Below are 12,232 nucleotides of genomic sequence, written 5' to 3'. Positions count from 1 at the left end.
CTTGCTATATTGTTAAAACTGCTAATTATTAATGTCGGTGTTCTTTGGGCATGAGAGATAAGCCCTATGTCTTGGGCTAAAGTCCTATAATGTCTCAATTTTATGGTGACTATATTTTTCTGTTTCCAATGGAAACTTCTGTATATTTTTTTAAAGAATAAAGTAGAGTTAACCTATTAGGCCGTGTTATTGAAAGTAACTCCAGAAAATTTTTAATTGATAAATTACAAAGATATTTGGTGCATCTTGAACCCACAATTTCACTTGTTTACGGCACAAATTGGCTTGACTATAATAATTGATGCCTAACCACAATTCTAGTGAAAATTTGCATTCCAGCCCAAAAGAGAGGCTAAGATTTGACTGTAACCCAAGCTATTGGTACACCAATCAGAACTCAAATTCGACAATAAGCTACAAATACTTAGATTCTGTTTAAAGAAATTTATTCAAGATTTGATTGGTGTTGGGTTGTTCTATCCAAACTGATGGTGAGTCTTACTTAGAATCTAAATTTAAATGAACATATTTTTTTGCGTAGTAACTCTATATGAACCTAATTAATAGAGTACTCTATATATATTAGAGTGATACTCGGGCCTGAAAATCAGGAAAAAATTGCAAGCCCAAGCAAAACACACAGGTGGCCTAAAAATTCCTCGGCCTTAGTTCTATCATGTATGTTATGATCATTATATTCAAATTCCTCATGTGTATGATCACCTTCAGTAAAAACCACAACAGACAATTGGCATGACGAAAGGAATAGTGCAATAGAAAACTGGCATATAAATAATAGTAGAAAAGATGATAGAAAACTAAAAACAACCTAAAGACCTATAGCTATAACATATAAAGACAATAAGAAAGACTTTGAAAAAGATGACTTAAAAAAAAGAAGATTTGAAGACACTAAAAATTACTTTGATAGAAAAGAAAGAAACTAGTGCTATAGAAATAATGCAACAAAAAAATGACATAGAAAGACAAAAGAGTAGAATGACAACCCTCATGACACTTAGAAAAACCAACTCGTGGATCTAATTTTTTAGTTAAACTTTTTCCTTGACACCACCTGTGAACGTAGATCCAAGGTCAATCCACATAAATTTTGTGCTTCATATGTATATGTTTTCCATTTTTTTTTTTTTAATTTTGCATAAATCCATTATATTTAGAGTGTGTTAGGGACGTATCACCTTTTATTTTATTTTATTTATAATGTTTATCAAAAGATATGGTATTTGGTAATTTTTATGTTAAATTTGTTACAAAAAGCTAAAAGATGGATTATTTTCAAAAAATGTTGAGGCAAAAAAAAAAAAAAAAACCAAAAGTTTGTCGACAATACTTTTTTCTTTCTATATTTTGGTCATATTTATAATTTGGTCTTTAAGTTTTTATAACTTTATTTTGATCTCTATATTTTTAAACTTGTTGTCCTTTTGGTCCCAGTTATCATCTCATTTACAAAGAATGTCTAAGTAGTAAATGGACTTATTTACAAAAAATGCCTAAGTAATAAATGGAATGCACTACTAGTTTGAAATAACTTTTTTTTTTTTTTGTAAGTGAGATGATGTCAGGATCAAAATATCAGTAAGTTTAAAAATATAAGAAAAAAAATGAAGTTATAAAAAATTGAGGACCAAATTAAAAACATGACCAAAATAAAGGACCATAAAATAAATAAATAAAAGCAAATACTATAGAAATCGTTGGGGCCCTCCAAAGTCAACACACGGTATGGATTGGCTTTGAAAGGCTAATGTAAGGGTAATTATTAGGTACTCTCAGAGTATTATAAATGCATACTCCCTCCTCTTACATAACTGTGGATCTCACTAATTAAATTTATGATGGGACCCATAATTCATGTGAGAAGGGGGAGTATGCATAGAACTCGACATTAGCTCCCACCTGTAACTCAATTTTGTTAAAATGAGTTTCAAAACAGGGACATTTTGCTACATAGTATATAAATTAGAGACAAATGCCCATTTTCCCGAAATAATTTTGACCTAATTTTTCTATTAACTGTCCATAACCATATTTAAATTTTGAAACTAAAACTGGTTGTTGTTTGAAAGCCCGCTGGGAACTAGATATGTTTATGAGCACCTATGCCTAACAATAATTGTGTTGACCTGTTTGTACCCTATTACGTACACTTCTAGTCTTATTCTCTTAAAGTAAAGAGGGATTTTTTCATTTTCTTAACGTAATGTTTGGTTAGGCTCAAGCTAATTGGATCCCAGTTGAGAAAACTGAAGAATGCACTAAGGCAATTTTACATAGTGCTTGTAGTGGATTTAGTTTACGAAAAAAACCTTCTTCTTTTTTTTTATTTTTTTATTTTTTTATTTTATTTAGCAAATGAGCCAAGCTCAAATCAAGGTTAGAATCAACTACTAAACAACCAAAATTCAAACACAACAATGTTCTTGTGAATAAGCTCATAAGCATAGACTTTTATATCAAGCCAAAATAATCTTCTTTACTTTCTTTTCCCCCCAAAATTATTATTATTTACCGTTTTATTGTATCATTCCTTGCCTCTATTAGCCAAATCAGCTGTGATGCTAGCTGTGATACGTGGACCATTAATCCCAAATGGGTGGAGACTTATCTAGTCATGATGTGGTTGTGTGATTCTTGTCTTTAATCTACCGACTTGTTAGGTTTCATATAACATTCGTCCTTGATGGCGAATTGTAGTATACTGTGATTTATCCAAAATAATAATAATAATAATAATAATTGTATAATGTCAAATTTTGTAAATGGTCTTTGATTTTCTGCTTTTCGCTGTGTTTCTAAAACATTCAAGAAGACATTTGGGCCTAATTGAAATAAGCTTGAATTTCCCAGGACAAAAAGTCCATATCCAGGCTAAGAATGCTTGTGAGAGCTGTGGATTGTAAGAAACACAGCAGGCCTTCCTAAAGCCCAGTCGCCCAGAAATTCAAGAATTTGGTCCTTCTAATGAAAAAAAAGGGTCTTCGATCACCCTTTCACCCACAGAAAGTGATCACTGTGGCATTTTTATTTTATTTTATTAAAATAAAATATTGAAATCCAATATTTTTGACATGGCCAAGTAACATGTAAATAGGATCCATATGAAAACCAATAATTTTTTTCACAAAAAGGATAAAAAAAAAAATCCATTGTTTTTTCTTTTTATCCATTCCTTATTCCATTTTTTGATTGGATGAACCAGTTGGTTTAAACCAAAGATCGATCATGTTATTTTACTGATTTAAATTAGCAAACTATCAAGAGCCTTATAACTCAAACTAATTAGCACCTCATGATGTTTCAACCAAGACGACCAACATTTAAATCCTCCACCCCCAATTCTTGAATTATTTAAAAAAAAAAAAAAAAATCAGGCAGCCCACTAGCATCAACTTTTGAAGGTTTTCGATGCTTTACTCAAATATTGATTTCTGTTTGCCACATCCAAACCCTTTCCAAAATCCTTTATTTTTCTCCTTTGAAGGTTGTAAGCAATTTACTTGACCGTTTTTAGATGATGCTCCAAAACTATGAATGGGATCTCTCATTCACATTCTTTTACCCATCAAGAACGTTTTATAAAACTCTTGGACTCTTAAATTTGGAGCATCTTATTTTCAATTCATATGGTTCAACAAGCAATTGATAGTTCATGATCAAGAGTGTAGTACTATTTTTAGCATTGATTCTTATATATCGTATTAACAAATGGAAGATGGTTGCGTGAAAAAATCTCTATTTGATAAGACTTCTTCCTATACCTAAGAATTTCTTTGGACCCAAAAATGATACATTGTAAGACTCTTTTGCCTCTTCCAATATCAATAGGCTGTGTTTCACTCTTGTATCTTCCAAAAGGAAAAAAAGATCTCTAAGAGCCGTTTCTTGGATCCAAAAGAGAGTTCTTGGGCTCTATTTGACTAGACTTCTTCCTATACCTATAAAACATTGTTTAAAGATTATGTTTTAACTTTTAAATCTTGCAGATATCATATAAATGTTCTCCCAGATGTTAGCAGGTACACTGAAAATTTCAGACGAGTTAAATGTGCACTCCACCTCGAATCTTAGATGTTATGTACTCTTTTGACAAAAAGGATAGTGAATGCACAGACAATGCTTCAATCTCAAATTTCACCCCTCTTTGCAGCATCAACTCTAGTTCCAACCTTTCATGATGAAGTAAAACTTCAGAATCTGTGTAGTCCAGGCAAACAAGGATAACAGAAAAATGACAGGTTATTTTACAGAATTTTACCTCCATCTTGGGACTTCTCTTTGCAGGTAGCATCTATTTAGCATAGTTTCAGCTTTCTTCTTGTCTGGCAGGAATATCAGGAACATTAGCAGAAGACTACGTACATAAGAAAGCCTATCTGAAACACTACAAGTACCATCTATCACCTTCTGCTGTCAGAGGAAGGAAACATTGCTGTGGAAGACAGTATTTCTCAGAATCTGAAGGAAAAACTCCAAGCCAGCATACCTCTGGGCAACGCAGTTGCTTTGCATCATAGGCCATTTGCTGACAAAATAGAAGTGTAAAAAAAAAAAACCTTGTCAACTTTTCAAAAAAATTGGAAATTTACATTGTTCTTAGAGTTTCATATACACAGTCCTAGACTCCTAGTTGCCAGTATATATGTTGTTTAGCTTGCTCAAGTGGATGATAAATAAACAACAATATCATTAACAATTTAATAAACCTAACCATTGAACCAAACCGATATGTGGTCAGAATGTCGAAGCCATATGGATCACAATCAACCAAACAATAGGTAGGTAGACACAACTTTTCAATGAGCAGCCGCAAAAACCTATTGGTACAAATGCATATATTCACAGAAAGCCCAAATAGATACATGAAAACAAAATGATAAGTGACATATATGGCAATATGGTGAGAAACATTGTAAACTGAAAGTGAAAGTTTTCACCTTCTGGTGGGGATATCTGGATAGCCTCTTCCCTGTGAAAAAAAATGGTCAAAAAGGATTTTGAGGTGAGCCTAATGACCTAAGGAAGAGCTTACAGTGATGACAATGCAATGGTTTGCATTGCAGAACCGGTCATTAGCTAATCGCTCAAATACTGCATATCATTAATAATTTAGTCAAAAGGAAGAATGTTAGAACTTAGAAGTTGTGCTTCCTATAAGTATTACCAGTATAATTGCTTACCTGATTCCTTCTCCACAACTAGAATGTAGTCAGCAACACTAACAATGTCTACATGCAAGAATTAGGAATATTTCAATTATCTACTCTCTGTATTCCAGACAATACATGACACCAAGTGAGGAATACCATAAAAAATCCTTGCAACTAATGCATAGGAAAAAAATAGATAAATCTTATTGCCAATGCCTGCGTCAATTATAAACATAGATTGTTCTAAATTGTCCTGCATATTATCTTAGTAATTGGATACCTTTGACTTCTTCAACTTGAACAGGGATGGGGTGGGCCTGCAATAGAACCGGTTCAGACATATATAAATTGGAGACAATTAAATAACCATACCAGTTCCTGTTCTTACTGTGTTAGGACGATTTATGCAATCAAACTTCCTTCCACCTTCTAAGAATCTTATCCAGCCCATCACCAACCTGTAGAATATTGGGATCAACAAACTTTAACAGCTAAGCACATTGGCTAAGGATGCTAAAGAAAAATCAACACAGCATATTATGGGTCAAAGGGTCAGCTATGTAGTTGAGAAAACTCAAAAATGAAAAAACAGTGTGTGAAGAACTATTTAAGTGGTAAAGCACTATCGCTCATCCAGAACCCCCCCCCCCCCTCTCTAAAGGACTATTTAATCCCCTTCACAAAAGAGGGTTTTTTTTTAAAAAAATTATTATTATTTTTACTTGAAGAAATGTCTGCCTTGTTGGAGTCCAATGGAAAGTACATAAACTGAGGGTAGATCTGAAAATCTTATGATCACTGGAAATAATTAGTTCAGCATATAGAAATTATTAGCTATGCCTAATGAATGCCATATATCCAAAAATTTATAAACTACTCATGTTGATAATCATTCAGTTAAACGTATATTACATTTCAGTGGCTATAAAAATCCTATGACATGGAAAGATATGATATATTCACCCAGTAACACATATCTGCTATTGGCAAACAACGCTTTGAGTACGATCTTAGAAAGAGAATTCAGACAGAAAAAAATAATGATTGTCTACTTATCTTAAAAGGTCTGAGTGTGATCCCAAGTACCTACCCATTGCCCACAGAAACCTGCCAAAAGAGACAAGATATAAATGTCTTAATAAGTGTAAGTTCTTTGTAATTGACAACAAAGTGACACAGGTTTTACAAAAATTTGAGGCTAGTGCAGCCATGCACTTGGAAATTTCTTAAGCCTTCCCCTGGTTTGTTCAGTTTAAACCACAAAGGCTTGATACACTCCAGCAGAACCAAAAACGAATTAGCAATATTCAGGTGAAAAGGAAAGCATAAGGAAAACACCTACCACATTTAGATTGTGGCGACTGCATTGCATAAGGATGCAAATGTCATTGATTGCCCGGTCTACAACTGACTGTTCTGGATTGCAGAATAAGCGGAAGATATTTAAGAAAGCAATGTCATTCAAGCAGACGAGGACTGAAATCTATGGAAGAAAATTTAATACTATCTAACTTTAAGTTGAGATTTCTCCGAAATATCTAAGTGCTGACTTATGCCCTTTAAAATAACTGACAATGTTGACAAATGGAGACCTGAGCACAATCAAAGATATCAAATTATCTCTCATAAAGTTCTCCCCAGGATGAAGCTTGTGACTTTCTTTAACATAAAGTGATTGCACAAAGTATAATTTTGTTTTTGATAAGTGATTGCACAAAGTATAAATTAAGGGCAGATACTCAAATTTGTTCCACTGAACATGCATTTTTCAGATTCCTATCACAGTAACAGGGAAACTTTAATATAAAAAGAAATATCATTTGAAATTGGGACCGAAGCTTAATTCATATTTACCTGAAAATACAGATGGATGAATGTAATATATATCTCTCTTGGACCCATGCCGGTTTTCTTGCAGAAGTTGCTGAACAATCAATAGCACTCTTAGCAAGACATCTGAAATAGAATTCAATAACTCATCAATAGTTGGATAGTATTCCATACAATTGAGGACTCATTGTAAGGTTCTCATAAGTGATTAAGGTCAAAACCCACTCACCGAGCCTATGCACATGGTTTTCCCTTTGAAGTGTGAGAATTTCCTTCCCATTTGGCAAAACAGAGCTGCAACAGCTGCATAAAGCAATAAAAATTAAACCTTAGTTCCATAAATTTGGGATCAGCAAAGTTGCATACAACAATAGTAACATTTTCAACTAAATCCCAATCATGCTTGATGAATTTAATGACAAACGCTAGTCACCTCATGCTAGTAACATTTTCAACTACATCCCATTTTTATTCAAAGATCTGGCTTGCATCCAATGTGCTGGATGCACCGCATACGAGAGAAGAACGCATGGCATGTCTATCTCATGTTCGCAAGCCAAATCTTGTGAAGCATGCGACATATAAAAAGATGGACATGTGGCGTGTTCATTAAATTTTAATAATCACTATTTTGCTATAGAGCAATAACCAAATTCTCATCTAAACCTACAATTCCTTCACGCATTTTTCATTTCAACCATAAATAAAGCCTAATTCCGTTAAATAAACTAATGAACAATTTTTTTTTTTAAAGCAAAAAATATTTTAAAATTAAAGGTCTTTAGCGAATCAATTACGCGCTGAAAATTAATGAAGCTTTTAGAAATTCTACAAAACAGTGGTGTTTGATTTTCGAATCAATTTTCGAAAACCTAAATACGATCGTCAATGTTATTGAAACAAATGGAAAAAAAAAAATCAAATTACTAATTAATAATAATTATTACTATTTTGCTACGAGTAATAACCAAACCTACATGGCTACATTTTCTTCGCACATGTTTCCGTTAAAAAAAAATTAAGGAACAAGAATTTTTGAAAGAATTTGAAAGAGAAGAAACCGAACCAGTTTGCTTGAGGATTCGTGCAGTGAACTCTGAACCGATCGATGAGAACGATCGGTGACCGTCCGATGCTCAGATCTTGTACTATAGCTCGAGTGAACTCTGAAAATCCAAAGAAACCATAAATTATAAGAATTTGAATTGTTGATGAGAGTGTGATTGAAGAATGTGAATGTATTTCAATGCGTTTTTTTGAATTTGAAATTTAATTTTCTGACCTCTGATTTTTCGTAACAAAGCGCAGCGCTGTGAGCTCCCACGGTTTCCCTCCATTTTTTTTCTTTCTGTGACTGTGTGTACGATTTTTTCGAATGTTAGATTTTCATTTTCTGGATATTTATAGGTAGGTTCCAACCCGGAATCATGCTGTAAAAATTTCAGGTCGACCCGGTTTAAAGCTTGTTACTTATTTTGTTATTATTATCCTAAGTCCAAAAACTTTTTTTTAATAAAAACATGAAAGTAATTTTGTTTTAATCATGAATAATTATGAAAAATAATATCACTAACATTAGTCGTTTATTATTGAATTACGATACAACTTAATTGTATATCTTACTCTATAAAGTATATATATGAAAAGGTATTTCATCATTTTCTTTCTTTTATAATTTTTTTTTTTGAGGATTCAATTGAATAAAAGTAAAATTAAAGAACTGAAATGAATTTTAATCAAACTTAATAATTAAACTACATCGTTTTGGGATTATAGCAACAACTTTTTAAAAAGATTGTGGATGAAAGTACCACATTAGTAACATTTATAAATGATGAAATTAACAAAATTAAAAGTTTAGGAAAAAAAAAAATACTCCAAATTTAGAGAGTGCAATTTGATGTTTTGAACTTTAACGAATGCTAGTAAACCTTGGTATGGTCACTAGTATTAACTAATAAGAAGTAGAGTTTGAGACATTTTAAGTGTAAATTGAATTAAGGGTGCGTTTGAATCGACTTCAAACGAATTTCGGAAATCAATTTCCGGAAAATTCTGCGTTTGGCTGTCACGGAAAACATTATTTTCCGGAAATTGATTTCCTGTTGACTGAAATTTTCAGCCTTGACCACGGAAATGAATATCTGCCTTCATTTTCACTTCAAAGCATTTCCGGAAAAAGAGAGAGAGAGAGAGAGAGCGCGCGCGCGCGAGAGAGGAGAAGAACATTCCAGTCAGTCCGATGATCGCCGGCGGACTCCGAGCTCCAGGCGGCGCCGATCTCGCGAGCTCCAGTCCGACGCCGCGAAGATCGCGATCTCACCTTCGCGAGATCGCGCCATCGCGAGATCGCGCAGTTGATCGCGATCTCGCCTTCGACCAAGATCACGATCGACGGCGCGATCTCGCGAAGCGTCAATCGCGATCTCACGCCATCGCGAGATCGCGATCTCGCGACGCGTCGATCGCAATCTTGCCCGCGCCGTTGATCGCGATCAACGGCGCGATCTCGCGAAGCGTCGATCGCGAGATCGCGCCGTCGCCGTTGATCGCGAGATCGCGCCGGCGAGATCGCGATCGTTGATGATTTTTTCTGGATTTGTGTTTTCCTTCTTCTTTTCCAAACACTAGAAAATATTTTCCGGAAATTTTTTTGAAATGCAACCAAACACATGGAAACATTTTCCTTTTCCGAAAATTAGCATTTCCGGAAAATATGTATTTTCCGGAAAACGTTTTACAGCAACCAAACACAGCCTAAGTAAACAAACAACGACCTAAAGAACCAAAATAGCTAAGCACCTTGTGACTATGTAACACTACTCACATAATATTTCCAATGGAGATGTCAATATTGGTTCAATTGCACCATCAATTATGGCTTTGAGAGTCTAGCATTTTTCAAGGCATCAAAGACAAACCTCCTTGTGGTGCATTTTTGAGTCAGGAAATTCACATTGGAGTAAATTCAGTCCAAAAACTAGTGTATAAACTATAGACTACACAAAATAAAGAAAACATTAAAAGAAAAAAATGATCACCAAATAATTTTTCAACATTTTAAAAATCAGCATTAATGGCGGAATGTGGCGGCAGCTGTCATACCATGGGTAATCAAGGCCTCCATATGGTATTGGTGGGTATTCATACCCTGCTGATACTGGATAATGGTATGACACCCCATATGGAGCAGGAGCATATGGAGATGGAACATATCCATTTTCACCATAATAATAGTAACCTCTTTCCCTAACCTCACCATCAAACCGAATCCATTTGACCTCTGCATGTCTCCTATACCTTTCTAGCACCCTCAATAGTGTATTCGGATTTACTCTCCCAGTAACTTTCACTGTCCCTTCCTCAGCATCTATAGAAATATTATACACTCCTAACAATAGAAAAGGTTTAAAAGAAAAGTGTTTAGGAATTGCAACTTGTCCTGCAATAACAAACCAACCTATGGTTTATTTCTAATGAAAAAAAAAAAAAAAAAAATGAAATATGAGTGAAGAATTTATTCTGAAAATTAATACAAACTTGGTAATTTAAACTAAAGTAGCCATATTATCATAATAAGTTTTATAATTTAACTGACACTTCTTTTTCGTATTAAAAAAAAAAAAAACTGAAACTTCCTATTATTTTTAAATTTTAACAAAAAAGTTCAGGGATCAAATTCCCCTTTTTCTGACTATGGAATTATAAAAAAATGGCCACCCATCATCTCATTAATATCAATGAGTGTTGTTATTATTGTCATTATAAGTTCATACACAATTTTCTTGTAGTTCTATATTTTATTAATTTACTAAAAAACACCCTATGATATTAAACAAGATGAGTATCAAAAATATATTATCAATTAAAGATGCAACAAATTCGTCGAAAAAAAAAAACATACCACCGACATTCTGCAAGACTTCCATCACTTTTCTCTTCCAAGTCTCATACTGTGAATTCACTTTCAGAACACAAGTCTACAAAGACAACAATCCAAGAAAATTAAACAAAAAGACAAAAACCAAAAATAAAGATTATTAATTATTAAAATAAAACAACAATTAGACGAGAAAAAGGTTTTTGTTTCTAATATCTAACCACTTCTGCGGAGGAGTATTCCATTGTAACCAACTTTGTTGGAGTTTTTTCAACTTTTTTCCAATGGGTTTTTCTGGAATGAAGGAGAACGAGAGTGATTTTTAGCTATTACTAAGCTTCAAAAATTGTGTGCCTTGTCCTTAAAAAAAAGGGTTACTCTGAAAATATATTCCTTAAATATACAATACCATATTGAGTTGTCATGCGTTGAGATTGTCCTAAAATCTCTCCCTCCATAAATTAAAAGTTATGATTATATTCATCTTTCTATAAATTCACCTAAGCAGAATCTTTAAAATCCCATAACGAGCTCGAGATCTTATATAAGGTAAGGATCATGGAGAATTTGAATTGAGGCATTTCCATCCAACCAAAAGAATCTTCTTTTCTTTCTTTTTCCCAAAATTATTAATTACCGTTTAATATCTATTTGCCAAATCAGTTGTGACTTCTTTTTTTTTTTTTTTTTCATAGAGATAATTATAATGTGCTACTAACACCGCAACTTAAACCTTTTTCCTTCTAAACTCCCAACCACTTAGTACATGGGGAGATGCCAATTTAGCTACAAGGCCATTGATTGGCTATGATACTTGGACCATTAATCCAAAATGGTTGGAAATTGGCAAAGATTGGGTCCAATTCTCATGTATTGGACCAAATAATGACATGTGACGAGTCCAATGCACAAGAATATTGGATCCAAACCATGTATATGAAAAAATTTGCACTCTCTAAGTAGGTCCATGCAATAAACCTTCTAACTTGCCCAACTTGAACCAACCCAACTCAATCCATGTAGGTCTATTAAGTGAGACAGGTCGGGTTGGGTGGGTTTGACAAATAATTTAGCGGGTCAGGTTGAATAACCCGCCACAACCCCACCCGCCCACCTATACATATTTAAAACTTTGTTATGTTGCAAAATTCTACCTCACATACACATCCACTTCACTTCACTCATCTCTATCTCTTTCATTTTATTTTTTCATTTCCACGTTTATCATCCCTAATAAACTCTAGCGACTCTCTCTAAGATTTTGTTATTATTCTTAATCTATCTACATGTCCACTTTAAGATTCTCAGATGTTTTTATTTTTAGTGTCATAAAATTTCAATCATTTTTATA

At 33.6% G+C, this 12,232-nt stretch overlaps 2 protein-coding genes across 3 annotated transcripts in view; both read right to left on the bottom strand.

Moving 5' to 3' along the window:
* Positions 1-3,670: 3,670 nt before the first annotated feature.
* Positions 3,671-8,361, bottom strand: LOC115958558 (meiotic recombination protein SPO11-1). 2 transcript variants are annotated; one of them, XM_031076984.1, is made up of 15 exons: positions 8,284-8,361; positions 8,068-8,167; positions 7,231-7,304; positions 7,026-7,127; positions 6,514-6,587; positions 6,262-6,278; positions 5,560-5,629; positions 5,452-5,488; positions 5,202-5,249; positions 5,054-5,112; positions 4,959-4,990; positions 4,733-4,838; positions 4,426-4,546; positions 4,280-4,343; positions 3,671-4,190 (listed from the first exon to the last, which is right to left on the bottom strand). In XM_031076984.1, exons 1-15 carry the CDS (start codon positions 8,336-8,338, stop codon positions 4,064-4,066), a joined length of 1,086 nt encoding a protein of 361 aa, XP_030932844.1. In that variant the 5' UTR covers positions 8,339-8,361; the 3' UTR covers positions 3,671-4,063. The 2 variants fall into 2 exon arrangements, with proteins under 2 accessions (XP_030932844.1, XP_030932845.1); XM_031076985.1 differs by lacking the exons at positions 8,068-8,167; positions 8,284-8,361 and adding an exon at positions 7,435-7,454.
* Positions 7,533-12,232, bottom strand: part of LOC115958556 (non-functional pseudokinase ZED1-like) — a 29,162-nt gene continuing 24,462 nt past the window's right edge. Inside the window, exon 4 of the mRNA XM_031076982.1 lies at positions 7,533-7,595. The gene's annotated coding sequence lies outside the window, so the exon portion shown is untranslated. The remainder of the gene's footprint in view (positions 7,596-12,232) is intronic.

The sequence above is a fragment of the Quercus lobata genome, chromosome 8 (genome assembly GCF_001633185.2).
Source record: "Quercus lobata isolate SW786 chromosome 8, ValleyOak3.0 Primary Assembly, whole genome shotgun sequence".
NCBI lineage: Eukaryota > Viridiplantae > Streptophyta > Magnoliopsida > Fagales > Fagaceae > Quercus > Quercus lobata.
This window is presented reverse-complemented; position numbering and strand designations above follow the sequence as displayed.

Excerpts from the sequence above, each read along its gene's own strand:
- LOC115958558 (XM_031076984.1), bottom strand. The coding sequence starts at position 8,338 with ATGGAGGGAAACCGTGGGAGCTCACAGCGCTGCGCTTTGTTACGAAAA. Across the intron at positions 7,305-8,067 it reads ACGAATCCTCAAGCAAACTG|CTGTTGCAGCTCTGTTTTGC; the intron begins GTTCGGTTTCTT and ends TGCTTTATGCAG. Across the intron at positions 5,113-5,201 it reads AGTTGTGGAGAAGGAATCAG|TATTTGAGCGATTAGCTAAT; the intron begins GTAAGCAATTAT and ends AATGATATGCAG.